At 38.4% G+C, this 17,047-nt stretch overlaps 1 protein-coding gene across 2 annotated transcripts in view; it reads right to left on the bottom strand.

Moving 5' to 3' along the window:
* Positions 1-17,047, bottom strand: part of Trim24 (tripartite motif containing 24) — a 110,516-nt gene that overhangs the window by 44,440 nt on the left and 49,029 nt on the right. For both annotated transcript variants that reach the window (XM_036181155.1, XM_036181154.1), the window contains exons 2-5: positions 13,324-13,442; positions 8,512-8,659; positions 3,675-3,807; positions 696-812 (exon numbers count right to left, since the gene is read on the bottom strand). In XM_036181155.1, the coding sequence (XP_036037048.1) occupies positions 696-812; positions 3,675-3,807; positions 8,512-8,659; positions 13,324-13,442 (517 nt within the window). The remainder of the gene's footprint in view (positions 1-695; positions 813-3,674; positions 3,808-8,511; positions 8,660-13,323; positions 13,443-17,047) is intronic.

The raw sequence follows: 17,047 nt of genomic DNA on the forward strand, positions 1-17,047 counted from the left end.
AGGTTTGCCAGATTGGACTTTTATGGTTCTTTTTCCTCCAACTCCTGCCCTAATTCATGATATTTTATTATTGTTACACATATATGTACACATATATGTATGCATATATAAGATATATATCATATGAGTACAAATATATACATTGTGTGTGTGTGTGTGTGTGTGTGTGTGTGTGTGTGTACACTATCTGGGGTGAGCAGACGTGTGTTGTCTCCCCACAGGAAATACTTGGCCACAACAAAAGGGTGCATCAAACAAAGTTTAATAATGCCCAGTCTCAGTGTGCTTAAAACTTCCACCCTATGTGACTATAGGATCAAGACCCAGGGAAGCATCTTGAATATTAGCAAACATAAAAATAGCAATTAAGTACATACTCAAGTATTAAAATAGTTATGTTATTGGCAAAGCTGACTTTTTCTCAATCTTGAAAAAAAATTAAAATTAGAAAACACCAGATGATTATAAAGACATACCAGATAAATAAGCTATATTTATTAAACATTTTCATTTTATTAGTGAAGAAACTGCTTTCTAACCAAAATTTCTGAAAAAGCCTTACCAACCATGAACTATTTGTAATCCAAAAGCTTACCAATACTTTACAGTGAGTAAAGAAAAAAAAAAAAATCTAGGAATATATACATTTACTATACAGAAATGATTTATTTATAGTTTCATCAATATAAGCTTACCTGTTTTGGATCTGATTTCCTGTATACTTTATATATTTTGTTTTTTCCATCAGTTTGGTGATTAGTGTATCTATGATCACTTTTTGATTCTGAAAAGCTTCTTCTATAAACTGATATCTGAAGAAATAATAAGCAAATAACTTCATACATATATCTATACAAAAAAGTCTAAAAGTAAAAAACAAACAAACAAACAAACAACAACACCAAAAAGACCAATAACTAATATGAGGAGAGAATACGGGCCTGGAGAGATGATTCTGGTTAAGAGAACTTCTGGAGGCAGCTCACAACTACCTGTAACTACAATCCAGAGGACCATACTCTCTGTGGGTACCTGAATCTACATGCACATACATACAAAGACCCACACATGAACAAATGAATCTAAAGAGATAATATAAAGGGATTAAAAAAGTAAACCTTTGAAAATACCAAATATGGGCTGGCAAGATGGCCCCAGTGGGTAAAGGTGCTTACTGCCAACTCTGATTTTGATTCCTGGGACCCCTATGACAGGAGAGTTCCCATAAACTATCCCCTGACCTCCACATACATAGTGTGGTATGCATGTATGCATGCACGTGCACATGCACAAAGTTTAAGAAGGCAGGCAGGTTTTCCCATCTGCTCAAATTATTACTCAAGAAAGGAGTCTTTAGATAATCTTTATTCAAGAGTGTAGTGAACACCCAACATTCATAGTTTTAGAGGTTCATACAGCTCATCTGACAGATGTAACAAAAAGCACTCAAAGATTTATACGTAAAGAGGTTAACTATCTTGGTACTTCATAGTCATGAAAGCTGGCTGAGAATAAACACTTTCACCAGGTGGGGTGGAGGCAGAGGCAGGCAGGCCTTTTGTAAGTTCCAGGACAGCCAGGACCGCTTACGCAGAGAAACCCTGTCTTAAAAAACCAAAAACCAACCAACCAACCAACCAACCAACCAACCAACCAAACAAACAAACAAACAAAAACCACTTTCAAGATAATTTCTAAATAATAGTAAGTAGCTTTGTTTTACAAGCTACAAAATCGTTCTTTTGGGATAAATGGGAGAAGGCATTTGATATTGTACCTCTTGATAAAGTCTTCAGTGACCTACAACATGACACAGCATTTAGCGTTGATATTAACCTGGAAGTCAAGACCGCTGACTGTGGCAAATTACAGAGAAGCAAGTGAGAAGACAGGCAGATTATACATCACAGGAAGATCTTTAGGGCTAGCAAGATGGTGTAGGAGGAAGTATTTTCCCTAAGCCAGAAACCCCAAGTTCCATACGGAGTCCAACATGGCGGAGGAAAGAGCTGACACCTGCAAGCTGTTCTTCAACCTTCACAGGTGTGCCCTCAATGTAAACAATGAACTAGTTCAAGTGCTGGGCCCTGGAGGCTGCGGCCAGAGGTTCTCTGTTAAGTCTGAAGTCATCCTGATCTACAGTCACTGCTACATTTAGTGAGACCCTTTCTGAAATAAAGAACGCTAACGTTTTTTAAAGTATAAAAAGAATAACCGCAAATCTAGAATTCTGCCCAAGGAACACATTCTTAATGTAAATGAAGGTGAAGAACTGGATGTGGTGGTGTACTCCTTTAAATCCAGCACTAGGGAGGCAGGCAGGAGGATCTCTTGTAAGTTGCAGGATAGCCAGAACTATATAAGACCCTGCCCCCCCCCCCCAAAAAAAAAACAAACAAACAAAAAAGGTGAAAAATATTTCAGACAATCTGGGGGCTCCATCTCTGGTACAGCCTAAGCAAAGTACCCTGAAGTAAATGAAGTACTGAAGGAGATCCATGAAGGAATAAGAATAATTAAAATCATAGGCGGCAGCAGCAAAGTTAAATGAATATTGACTTAGGCAGTATGAGTAATGGCTTATGTATAATATATGCCTTATATGATAAAGAAGGGGACCTATCAGGAGACAAAGGTTGTATTCTAGTAAGTTTCATGTCTAGTTCAGGAAGAAGGTAAATACAAATGAACGCCAGGTAAGAAAGAGTGTGACACTGAAAGTAGTCCGGGCCAGTGAGACGATTCAGCAGATAAAAGCACTTGCTGCACAAGCCTCAGAACCCAGGTAAAAGGAGGAAACTGACGCCCAAACACTGTCACACATGGGAGCCTGCACTCTGACAGACACAAACACAGACATACACAGACATACACACACAATAAACTTAATTTTTAAAAAGCCAGCCATGGTAGCACACAACTAAGGAAGATCTCCGAGTTTGAGAGTAGCCTGGTTTACATAGTTTCAGACCAGACAGGGCTACATAGTGAGATTCCACATAAACAACAACAGCAAAACAAAAAACACCAAACAAACAAAAAAGGCCCCACCAAAGCAAAGTCTCCTCATTTTGTGACATTAGCCAACTAATACCTTGTTATTTTATAAACAGCATGGTAAGCCAGTAACTTTCAATACAGACTGACTTTGGCCTATAGGACATTTGGCAATATCTTAGGGATATTTGAAAATTATTTTTTAGCTTTCATTCATGGGGGCAGAGGCATACAGGGGTACAACTAATGTGAGAGCCAAAATTACATTTTAAGTCTTAATTACTATGCCTAAAAGATCCGTGAAACAAAAATGCCTCTGATTTGCAAGCCTCTTGCCCAAGGACAGATAGTTCCTGTATGGACCTGGCCAGTATTTAATTAAAGCTTATTTCAAATTTGGCTTTGAATGGTGATAGTGGTCTTATTCTCGTTTGGTGGGATTAATACTAGCCCCTAAGTAATGGAGATCAGGATGCTGCTAACCACCATACAATGAATACTATTCAATGTACTGTCTGGACCAAAATATAAAGAAAACTGAAACTGAAACCCTACATAAGCCAGCTTGCCTACATGGCCAAGCAACACACACACACGCCATTCCTCTGGAGCAGCAGTTGTCCACAGCCACATGAAAGGCATGCTGCCAGTCTGGATATGACACGAGATGCTGGTACCTATGCTCTTTGTGCTCTAGCAGCTGGCAGTCCCGACATGTCAGCTTGTCACATGTTTCACAGTAAAGTTTCAACTGCTCCTTCTTATGGAATGGACAGAACACTGGTCGCTGACTGGTCACACCAACTGCCTCTGCAAAAACAACAGACAGCAAAAAGAAAATTAATGTAATTGAATAGAAATCATTAGATGGTCCATTTCTGCTCAATTCCATGAACATACAAGAGCTACATTTCTTTCATCGATGCAGTTAACCACCACTGCAATACAGATTTCCAAATATTAAATATTCTTTTTTGTTGTTGTTGTTTTTGTTTTTGTTTTTTGAGACAGGGTTTCTCTGTAGCTTTGGAGGCTGTCCTGGAACTCGATTTGTAGACCAGGCTGGCCTTGAACTCACAGAGATCCACCTGCCTCTGCCTCCCGAGTCCTGGGATTACAGGCATGCGCCACCACTGCCTGGCTAAATGCATCTGCCTCCAAGCCTGAGGAACTAAGTTCAATCCCTAGACCCACATGGGGAAGGAGAGAATCAGTTCCCACAAGATGTCTGCCATAAGGTGCCCACACACATACTCACATGGAGTAAATTTTAAAAAAACCAAAAAACTTCACAAAACACTTTTCAAGCATTTCTTAAGGAAAACGGATAAGACTTTTACTTTAAGGATGAAATGAAAAAATGTGGTTTGTAGAATTAGAAAGTCTTAAGATAGTCCCTATAAGTATAAACTAAGTGTTTTCTATCCTAAATATGAGACAGGAGAATCAAAATGTGTGGACTTGAACTGGAAAGGTGGCTCAGCAGTTAAGAATACTTGCTGCTCTTCCATCCAGCAACCACATGGTAGCTCACAACCCTCTTTAACAACAGGTCCAGAGTATGATAACCTCTTAATGGTCTCCACATGCACCAGGCACTAATGTGGTGATGCACAGACATACATGCAGGCAAAACACCCATACACATAATACAATAATTTTCTTACAAAGTTGTGGTGGACTGGCCTGGGCCAGTTTTATAAATTGGCTCTCATGAATAGGGCCATAGTTGAATATGTATCTCTGATACAGACATATTTCTTCTTCATAAGATAGCTGTATTTTTAGTGTGTGAATCATCCCCCCACCCCGGCGCGCGCGCGCACACACACACACACACACACACACACACACACACACACACAAATCCAATACTGGGAATTAAAACTAGAGCTTTATATAAGCTAAGCAAATATTTTACCACCGAGTTACACCCACTAGCTATTTTTAGTTTTGTGAGGAGACTGCACTAATTTATAGTCCCATCAACACTATAAGGCTTTTCTCCCTGCATCCTTGTTAGATCTTTTATTATTATTATAACCATTCTATTCTGACTTCGATGAGATAAGATATAAATGTAGTTTCATTTGCATGTTCCTGATGGCTTAGGCAACTGAACATTTTTAATATAGTTATTATCCATATTTACTTTTAGTGACTGGATTATTTGAGGGGTGTGTTTTGATGTTCAATTTTTTTAGTTCATAAACTATAAACTTTTTATGTGTGTATAGAGACAAGAGATGGACTTCAGGTGTCATTCTCCAGGAACTGGAGCTTCTCATTAGGCCCTAGAGCTGTCTAATAAACTAGGCTGCCTGGCCAACAGGCCTCAGGAATCAGCATGTGTCTGTGCCCCCATCCCAGATGCTTCATCACTCAGGCTTTTTTTTTTTTTTTTTTTTTAAATTTTTCGAGACAGGGTGTCTCTGTGTAACAGCCCAGGCTGTCCTGGAACTCATTTTGTAGACCAGGCTGGCCTCAAACTCTCAGAGATTCACCTGCCTCTGCCTCCCAAGTCCTGGGATTAAAGGTTCCTTGCCGCCACCTGGCTCCATGTTGGGCTTTTTAATGTGGATGTTGGTGACTGAACTCAGGCCCTTGTCCTTGTACAGCAAGTACTTTACTAAGCTATGTCCTCAGCTCTTGTGTGTATTCTAGGTCTTAACCCTTTGTCAGATTAATAGCTGTAGCCTTTTTACTTCTGTGTTTACTTTGCTGAACAGGAACCTTTTAGTTTCATGAATCCTACTTGTCAATTCTTGTTATTATTTCTTGGTCTAATTTGTCCCTTTCAGAGGCTGGAAAGATGATTCAGCAGTCAAGAGCACTTGCTGCTCCTCCAGAGGACCCAGCACCCACATCTGGTGCCTCAAAGCTGTGTGTGGCTTTAGTTCCAGTTCAGATATTCTCTTATGATCTCTGCAGGCCCTGCATGGGTGTGGTGCATGCATACAAGCATGCACCCACACATTCACAATAAACAATCTTCTTCTTCTTTTTTTTTTTTTAATTTAGGATGAGGTCTGTTTATTATTTGAGATCCTAGGAATTGAACTCAAAGCCTTGTGCATGCTAGGCAAACATTCTACCACTGAGTTACATTCCCAGCTCTGTTAACAAATCTTTCAACAGTCCTTTCTAAAAAAGTACATGCATAAATAAATCTTTAAACAGTCCATAAAAAAGTCCCTCCCCCCCAATAGGCAAACTTTATTGAATTTAAATATTGGAGACATCTAAAATATTTATATAATTTTAAATTCTTAGAAAAACCTTAGAAGCAGCCAAAAAGGAAAATTGAGTTAATAGTTTTATATTATCTTACCATGAATTAATGAAAAGTTGACAATAAAAATAAAACCAAAGAACTGGGAAATTTTTTCCTTCTTTTAAAGAATTCTTGTGGAGACTGGAGATATAGCCCTGTTGGCAGAGTGTCTGGCTAGCACAAATGAATCACCATGTTCAATCCCTGTCACCTCATAAGCAGGGCATGCATGCTGGCTCAGGCCTGTAATCCCAGCACCTGAGATGGGATGGCAGGAGGATCAGAAGCTCCTAGTGATCCTTCTTGGGTTCATAATAATCATACCGTACAGCAATTCACATTTAATAATACATCATACTTACTCACAGAACTACCCAAATAGAAAGCAAGTAAAAACAAAATTAAGGCAACTGAAAAGAAACATAAGATTGGTGGACTAAAGGGCATTACGTAATTGGGTAAATATACACAAAGAGCTATTTCTATAAATAAAAATAAAACCAAACCTACCATATAAGTTTAAAAAAACGGTGAAAATATAGAAAACTCACAATGAAAAAAAGAAAAACAACCATAGAAAAAATTTGGTTGTTATGATTTTGATGTGAAATGGTCCCTCACCTCTGCTCTACTCCCCAAAGCTCCTGTTTTAAAGTCCTCAGCTGTTGAACACATCACTGAGATGACAGGATTATGAAAGACTGTAACTAGACACCAGGGCTGATGCACTCTGCTTCTTCCTCCCAGGTGCTGGGATAACAGGCACATGCTACCAAACACTCCTCATGCTGAGGACATTCAAATTACTTTGTAAGACAAGCCAGAGACCTTTGCTTCATTTTAACTACTCATCCGTAACCACATCGTAAAATTTTTGTTGCTCAAATTCATTCTATTTCTTTAATTATCCATTCAACAATCCTACTTTCTAACCTTCTTAGTTTACTATCCTGGCTGTATTACTAATCCTGAATCCTATTATAGCTAATAGTCACCCTATAAATCAACACTTTGTTCCTCTTTTATCCAGTTAAAACCCAGAACACGTCAACATACCACTATACGAATCTCTTATGCTGTTGCATTTCCATAAGATCTGTCCAGCTAACAACTCAACCCTATACATGTCCAATTTTCTATACCAACATCCAGACTGCCAAGATCTGATGGAGAAAGGTTCACGGTCAACACTTCAAGCAACTCATCAGTTTCTGTAGCTAGAGTTATTTGGTCTCCAACCTAAATCCTTAAATCTGAGGTTGGTACTCTTCGTAAGTATTCTAACAGAATTTAGTGGGCCCAACTAAGGTTATTTATTTATTTACATTATTATATACTCTTATTGTACATGAGGCATCTGTCATTTTTATTTCTAGTACTTAGCAAAATTTAGAACATAAAGGAGGCACACACACTGGATGACTCAAAAACAAACAGTAGGAAAACAAATCTTAAGCAAAAGAACAATAATATATATGAGCTCTTAAAAAATTATGCTAAATGGGGCTGGAGAAGAGAGCTGGTTCATTAGTTGTGATGAACAACATGACTCCATCTTCAGGATGGAAGCCTTTTTGTTCCAGGTCAAAACAAGTTCGTTTCTGTTGGCTGAAAAATTCAGACTGACCGTGCTTTAACCTGTGTCTGGATCTGACATGCTCCCCGTTCTATGGACTTTGACTCTCATCTTAAAGGTGGACCTGGTTAGATGTTCTGCCAAATAATTTTGAAATGTTTAGCAAAGTTCCTACAAAACCAAAATTCCTCTGAAAGTTCCCCAACCCTTGAAAACCCCCTTGGTCTCACAGTCTTTTGGGCTATATAACCCTATCCTTCTTCTGTGTTCGAGGCTACTTTCTCAAACTCCACTTTAGGAAGATAGCCCTGTCTGCCAGGAAATAAAGCTCACATAATTTGACTAAAGAATTTGGTGTAATGGTCTTGACTCTCAGTGGGATTAACAAGAGCAAAGTTTTTTTGTTTTTGATTTTCTGGTTTGTTTATACCACATTGAATTTACAGAAGCAGGAGACCTGGGAATATAAATTAAGGTAAGATTCAATATATAATTCATGCTTATCAGCAACTCTAAGTACAATTTCAATTAGAATGTTGACTTCTTTGTATTAAAAAGCTATTTTAAAATGCATGTCATATTTATAGCTATTTCAAAACAAGACAGTATAGGAAATGTAAAAATCAGTTCAGAGAGAGAGAAGTGTAGAAAACGAATTCATTACCTGGAGATACTTCTTCTTTCTGCCGGACTGTGTGGTCTTTTGTGAACTTCACCCTCTGGTGAGCTCTAATACATGTTTTGCAGAGCCATTCAACACATTCTACACAAAACCCATTAGCTTCTGCATTGTCTTCACAGCTCGTACATACCTGATCATAAAAAAGAATAAAATACCAACCAAATAGACTATCAGTTTTCTTATATTAGTCTAAGTTTAAATTGAAAGTATGTATTAAACTATATGTATATAAAATGAAGATATTATGAGTAAGAATGGTCTTTCAGACGAGGTCTCACTATGTATCCCTGGCTAGCGTGAGACTCACTATTTAGACCAGGCTGGCCTTCAAGTCATAACACCTGACCATCTCTGCCTCCTGAGGTCTAGGATTAAAGGTATGCAACACCAGACTGGACAAAGATTATTTAAATACATTGTTTCCTTAGCCTTTAAGACTGATATACTAGGCACCCATATGATCACTTACAACCATCTGTAACTCCAGTTTCAGGAGATCTGACATCCTCTTCTGGCTTCTGTGAACACCGGGAATACACATGGTGCATACATATACATACATACAAACACCCATACACACAAAATAAAAATAAACAAAACAAAAATAAACCTTAAAAAAAATTAAGAATTGGAGAGATAGCTCAGCAGTTCGCAGTTGTAGACAACACTTGGTTGTTCCTGGCACCCAAATGGCAGCTCACAACCATCTGTAAACCCAGTTACAGTGAGTGAATCCAATGCTCTCTTCTGGCCTCTGAGGGCACCAGGCATGCTTGCTATACATATGCATACATACATGCAGGCAAAACACTCTTACAAATAAAGTAAAAATTGGTATTTTTTCAAAGTAATTCTAAGTACATTTTACTTCATAGTTCAATATACTAGTCATTCCAAGCACAAGGCTAGGTCCTGAGTATACAATAATAAGGAAAAGTAAACAGAGTCTCTGTCCTTACGACACAATCCTCTTAGAGGAACAAGTTCAAATTCAAGTTATCCCACTAATTAACTTAATAGTTGGGCTGTACGGTTTCTGTTAACTTGATACAAACCTAGACATATCTGGGAAGAGAGACTATTTTAAGTCACTTATTTTATTTATTTTTATGTATATTGATATTTTACCTGCAACTATATCTGTGTAGCACAAACATGCAATGCCTGGAGAGTCCAGAAAAGGATATTTGATCCTCTGGAACTGGAGTTACAAATGGTAGTGAACCACCATGTGGATGCTGGAAAATGAACCCAAGTCTTTGGAAGAACAATCAGTGCTCTTAACCACTAAGTCATGTCTCCAGGCTAGGAAGAAGAAATCTTAATTGAGAAAATGCCTCCATGAGATTGAGCTATAGAAGGGCTGGAAAGATGGTTCAGCGGTTGGAAATGTTGGCTGCTGCTGTTCCAGAGAACCTGGGTTCGGTTCATGTCACCCACATGACAATTTAGGGCTGTTTGTTGTTCTGGGGGGATCCAGTGCCCTCTTCTGACTTGAGTGGGTGCTACATGCATATGGTACATGGACATGCATGCAGGCAAGGTGCCTATACACATAAAATGAAACATGAAAAGAAGGAAAGGAAAGGAAAGAGGAAAGGAAAGGAAAGAGGAAAGGAAAGGGAAAGGGAAAGGAAAAGGAAAAGGAAAAGGAAAAGGAAAAGGAAAAGGAAAGGAAAGGAAAGGAAAAGGATTAGCCTGCAGACAATTCTGTGGGGGTGTTGTATTGATTAAGGATTAATGTAGGGAAGGGACCAACTCACTATGGGCAGTGAAATCTCTGAGTGGGTGGTTCTGTGCTATATGAGCAAGCTGAGCAAGCCATGGCACGGGGAGCAAGCCAGGAAGTAGCATTCCTCCATGGCCTCTGCTTCAGTCCCTGCCTCTAGGTTCCAACCTTGAATTTTCTGCTACTACTTCCTTTGATAATGATCTGTGTTGCAGAATTTCAAGTGGAAATAAACCCTTTCTCACCAAGTTACTCTGGGTCATGGTGTTTTATCAAAGCAATAGAAGCTGTAACTGCAACAATGGTGCTGAGCAGGACACAGAACTCATCATTAAAGTGAGGGTAATGATACAGATTTTACCGAATTCTTCTGCTCAAGCTGTTAAGTAGTGCTAATAAAAGGAAATGTACAAAGAGTTGTCAGCGCTTATGATGGAGACACAGGATTTACCCAGTTAAAGCTTTTTCCTAAAAAAAGACTTCATCAACACCAAACTATGAAAGCTACTAAATGAAAAGCCTTCTAGTCAGAGAATAGCACAAACAAAAATGCAAGAAGAGCATGGCAGGCTTAAAGAACTGAAAGCAAGCAAGCAGCATTTTAGTACAGGAATCAAGGGGGGGATAGGCAAGAGAAGGAGCTGGAGTCAAGGAAGGCTACATGACAAAGGGGGTCTTTGTCTGAAGAAAGATTAAATAAGAAAGGCATGGATAGACCTACATTTGTAAAATCACTATTACTGCAATGCAAAGAACAAAATAGATAAGTGCAAAGCATTCTCAAGGTAATTTGAATGAGGGTTAGTATAAGTGAAGATGAGAACAGAATGGAAGATTTAGGAAGTAAAATAAGTTTAGAGAGTGCACTGGGTATGGGACGTGAAGAAGATACAGTATTTAGTGTATGTATCCAGCTGGTATAATGGTGTAGATAGTGATAACACTAAGTATCTTTGTAGTTGGAAATAAAAATGCACATAATTCAGAAGTTGCCAATGGTGGGTGGTTGTTTGAGCTGTGCCCTGAACCACCTCCCTTAGTAAGGTAGTAGGTAGCTGCTATACCTGTCTATGACCTTGAGATACATGGCCCTGGGACGTGGCCATTGGGGACCCTAAAGACCTAGGATGTATGAACCTGGCTCTCCCTTCACTTTGCTACCTCATGGTTTGAGGTGCTACTACACACCAGGACAGAGCTCCCTGGAGAACTGCGTTGGACCATGCCTCACCCTTCCAGGGTCCTGGGAGAAATTCCCTTATTCTGTCTTGTGAGTTAATCCCCCAAATAAATTCCTCTGACCATTAAATAGACTCTTTGGGTTAATCCCAATAGTGGCCAAATTCCAAATATCCATTATTTGCAAGAACCCAAAATCTGCCTTTTCTTAGGGCTTATCATCTTCACCTTTTTTCACACTGTTGATAAATGCTTCACAATGTTAGTAATTACTTGTACAATCTGCCAATCCTCCTTGCTTTCTCAATGTCACTCTGGATCCCATCTGCCACTTCTCTTCCTCTGGTTTTTTGCTAGCTCTAGGGATATCCTCTTGAGTTCAATGATTGTGTCTATAAGGATACCATTTAAATTTCTAATCTTCCACTGTATGCTACAAAAAAGAATGAGGAATGTCTAATATGTACCACTCCAGATCTCTGGTAAATGAAACAAAAAATAAAATGCAAATAGGAGCAAGATGTGGTAATACCTGTAATCCTGGGAGGGAAGCAAGAGGACTGTGAGTTCAAGGCCACCCTGGACTGCATGGCAGGAGTCTATTACAAACAAAACACTCAGCAAGGTAGGAAGTAAGTGCCACTGACAGGCCTAGAAAAACAATCAACTCATAGTCTCCAAAATCAGTTTCTATATTTTTATCCTTAGAGCAGGCCAATGAGCCCAGGGTCTCCTGCCATCTACACACTACACCTAAAGTAAACCCACAGCCAAGTCCATTAGGTAAAGCTGGTTTCACAAGGAGATAGTTTATTTATCCCCTGCAGCAAACCCAATGTGGCCTTTGGGGAGCAATGTGGATACTGTTAAAACAACAGAATTTTAATTATTATCAATTGAGTTTTTTATAAATAAAGTAAACCCTAAATCCCTGTAGTTATACCTCAGAAATAAGAAAGTTGAAAATGAAAGGGTGGGGGGAGCACAGAAACTAGTCACAGATAAAAAAAGAATTCCCAACAGACAAAATTAACAATTATTTCCTAACTAGAACTAGAATTAGATTTAGTTCTTTCCTGGATCTTCTGTTATAAATAAAAGAAACCATCTAGGAGACACTAATAAATTAAACTCACATGTCCACGTTTCCTATACTTGGTACATGTCAGGAAATTCACCTTAACAGGGTGATAGAAGACCATAGATTCTCCCTATGGATAAGGATCTACACTGAAGCTGAAAGGAGTGAAAGAGAAGATGGTGCACATCAGAATTCAGCACCTTGGACAGTGCTACTGACCAAAGCTTTCGAGCGATACCATAAACACAAGACTGACTTTCTTAAACATAGAAACCTCTGGGTATGAGAGAGAGCTCAGCATGTAGAGTTGTTTCCTGTCCGACACTGCAAGCCTGGTGACCTAAGATAGATTCCCAGACTACACATAAAAACCAAAGGAGAAAACAACTTCATTAAGTTGTCCTCTAATTTTATTATAGCCATCAAGTGTGCACAGACATCTGCACCATATGCATACACGGCACTGCACACATGTAGTATGCTTACTGGAATGCAGGCAAACACCAATACACAGAAAAATAAATCTTTTCAAAAAGAAAAAAAAAGATTAAAGTAATAATTTCAACACCCAACAACTCAGTACAAAGAAATTAAATATGCTAAATATAGCAAAAGGTTTCTCTGTAGCATACAGAAATATGATAAAAATCATGGGGTTCTATATTGGTACTATTCACTATTGTTCATACACTTAAAAAGATATAGTTTTTGTCTATTAGTGTTCTAAAGTTTGGCTTTTTCTATAGACTCCTCTAGCATTTAAGCTGCTTCATCATAGGTAGTGAAGGCTTGAATTTACACTTACCTGATTAGACTTTTCTACTGTACTACTGGGAACCTCAGTGGTGTCCTTCACAAAAAAGTTGTCTATGATGTGTCTTTCAGCACATTCTTGACTGCAGACAGGGCATCGAATGACTCCAACTGGGAAAGACAAAATTGAATTTGAAGTTTAATATACTGGGACCACCACATCTCATTTAAACTGTAACTGATGGGGAATTTATTCCTAGTATTTTAAAGTTCATATTTGCTTTCTAAATTCATAAGGGATTTGTGTGTGTGTGTGTGTGTATACTATATATACTAAATACGCTAAATGTTGCAAAAGCCCTTTTAATTTTAACTGGTATGCTCAATGGCTTTTTTTTTTTTTTAAACTGATCAGCAACCTCTCTATCACTGTTTTGCAAACCAATGTAGTTTGTGTTCTTTGTGTATTTGATGGGTCATCCCTGCACCCTAATGTCACATATGTTTTCTACAGAACAAGGAACTCTGGATCTCTCCAGACTTACAGAATCAGAATTTCTGGAAGAATTACAATCATCTCTGTTTAAGCTTCCACATTATTTTGTGTTTTCCTTGAACAGATGCAAACTGTTTCTATGGGGGAAAGTCTTTTCTCATAGATAAATATAATACATACAATGCACTGATCTAATATAGACTTAAGAAAAATCCAAGATTTTCAGATACTCATGGTTTGAATGTGAAATGCCCCCTACAGGCTTAGCTGGCAGCGCTATTTTTGGGTGTTTGGGAAATTAAAAGAAATAGGTTAGTGGATACATGTCTTGATTGTATCTGGACCCCAGTCCCTCTACTACTTTCTGAAAAGTCTCCTCTAAATGATCCCTATGTCACCACAGGTCCAGAGTCACCAGAGCAAGACTGAAACATCTGAAACCATGAGCCTAAATAAATGTTCTTTCCCCTTTAATCATCTGGCATTGTCACAGCAACAAGAAAAGTGAATGATACAAACATATTTGTACAGTGAAATGCATAAAAACAAACACAAAGGGATCCGAAGGTCAATTTTATCTATGTATATTCAGACAACAAAAAACAAGAGTCCTAGGGTTGCAGAGATGGGTCAGCAGTTAAAGAGCTGACTGCTCTTCCAGAGGAGCTAGGTTCAATTCCCAGCACCCACATGGCAGCTCACAACCATCTGAGATCCCCAGTTCCAGGGAATTGCACATAAGTGGTGTACAGACACATGTGTAGGCAAAACCTTCACACACATAAGTTTAAAAATTTTAAAAATCTCTTAAAAATCCATCTGAAATTTCACACATGAGAATCTAAGGCTGACCCTAGGCAGATGCAAATAAAAACTTTAAACACATGTATGTACATTTTTACCATTTAAACTGATTATGCTCTTCCACAAGAGTCATAGGTTATCTAACAAAACTCCAATGCCAGGCATGAGAACCCAGTTTTTGAGTTGTCGTTAAGGGGAATCCAAGACACTCCCCAAATAATACATGTTATTGCTGTTGCCCTTGGTTGCAGTACAAATGAAAATAAGAAAAATACTCAGACACAGAGGAATTTAGAAAGAACCTACCATGCCATCACATGATAAAACTGAAAGGGGTGGCCCAAGTTTGTTAGAAAACCAACCTTTGCTTATCCAGGTACTATACAAGAAAGACTAGCAGATGGTAGGCACCCACAAGGTTATGAAGTTAAAAGGAATCCTATAGAAATATTAGACTTAAGGAAATTTAAGGAAGCAGTTGTTTCATATAGTATGCATTTACCATCTGTGAATGAGAGATTAAATTCATGGGCAACTCAGAATAGAATTATCCCCTAAGACTGGAAACAATGATGACAATAATGATACTGGAAGGGGGTCCTCAGTTACACTGGTAAACATGGTGCAAAGAGGAAGCTAGAGCCATAGAACAAAGAAATGGTGCTAAAGGTAACAATACTTCCCAAGATCAGTTTCTAGTGAAGGTCAATATGCTGAGTTACAAAGACAGATTGAATTTGATGATCACATCTCGGTGCTATGTTGTTTAGCAACTTTAAATGCTTGGGACAATGTTAAGAATCAGGAAAGAAGTCTGAGTAATATACTAAAATTATACAAGGCCCAAAAGAATCTTCACTAATTCTTTACAAATGAATTCAACTGTAAATAGAGTAGTATCAGATTCAGAAGCCATACAAATATTAATCAAATCTTTGGGTTTTGAAAATGCTAATTTAGACTGCAAAAGGGTGTTAGGCCTTTAAAGACAAGATCAGCACCCATAGAAGAATGGGTCAGAAATACAGTTGATATTGGACCCCATACTTCTCATGATAACTGGATATGAGCAGTGCTTTCTAAAAATATCAAGAAAAATCAAAATGTGGTAGACCAGGTCGTCTGAAAAGGGAGTACAGGCAAGGTGCTCCTAGAAACAGTGTTTAATCCAGAAGTAATTCAAGCAGAAGACCTGACCTTCTGGAGTATGTAAAAGGTATGGCAGAGGCCAGCATTGGACTAATAAATGCAGATCAACAAAGGACAAGCAAAGTAACCCTTTGAGGAAATGCCCTGAGGGGCCTCCTGTGAGCCCCAATATCAAATTTGGTTCAATCATTCCCTCCCAGCATCCGAGAAACTCATCCACAGAGCAATTAAAAAGACTTATGCCTGTTGTTAAAAACAACACTGTTCTGGAGGTAATCAAGGACAGAACAGCTTCTAAATAAACAAAAAATTCAGGAGAGACCAGAAAACAAGTATTTTGCCAAAGTGCTATAAACGATCAGAGATCAAAGCTAAAAATACAAATAAATGGCATTGAAACTGAAGGCTTAGTAGACATGGGAACAGCTAAGTAACAAAGCTTTCACCAGTATCTCAGATTCCAGATTGACTTCTTCAGGAGGTAAATATTTAGCTTCTAGGGATTGGAATTTTATCTCAGGTAAAAGAAAATATGATGGGTCAAGTGTATAGGACCAGAAGGACAAATAAGAAAATTAAAGCCATATGTGGCTAATATAGCTATGACTTTATGGAGGACATGGTTTGCTTGCAGCAATGGAAAAACGGATTAACATTCCTCCAATCTCAGAAACAAACCCTAAAAGAATGCTTCTGAAAAAAATATTAAAAGGAAGGTTGGAGAGATGACTCAGAGGTTAAGAGCACTGACTGCTCTTCCAGAGGTCCTGAGTTCAATTCCCAGCACCCACATGGCAGTGAGATCTGATGCCTTCTTCTGGCTTGCAGATATACATGCACGTGGATCACTGTATATACAATGAATAAATTTTAAAAAAATATTAAGAGGAATTATCAAGAATAGCCACAGACTGCTCAGGTTGTACATAAACAGGGCACAACAGCTGCTGAGCTTTCAAAGGTACCAACAGACCTACCTTTAAAATGTTTAACTGACAAGCTTGTAGGTAAAACAATGGCCTTTGTTTTACCTACAGGTTTGTCAGTTAACCATTTTCAGAAAAATTAAAGGTACTAGAACAGCTGGTTCAGGAGCAGCTAAATGCTCAACAAAATGAAGAACTGACTAGTCCCTGGAATTCTCCTACATTTGTCATTTAAAAAGAAATCTGGAAAAATGGAGAATGTTAACAGATTTAAGAGCAATGGATAAGGTGATTCAGCCATGAGCTCTTTACATCCTGGAATTCCCTTCCCTTCTTTATTACCTAAAGGGTGGTCTATTATAGTGATTGATTTAAAAGACTGCTTTTTTACTATACCTTTA

Source organism: Onychomys torridus, chromosome 3 (assembly GCF_903995425.1).
Source record: "Onychomys torridus chromosome 3, mOncTor1.1, whole genome shotgun sequence".
In the NCBI taxonomy this organism is placed as follows: Eukaryota; Metazoa; Chordata; class Mammalia; order Rodentia; family Cricetidae; genus Onychomys; species Onychomys torridus.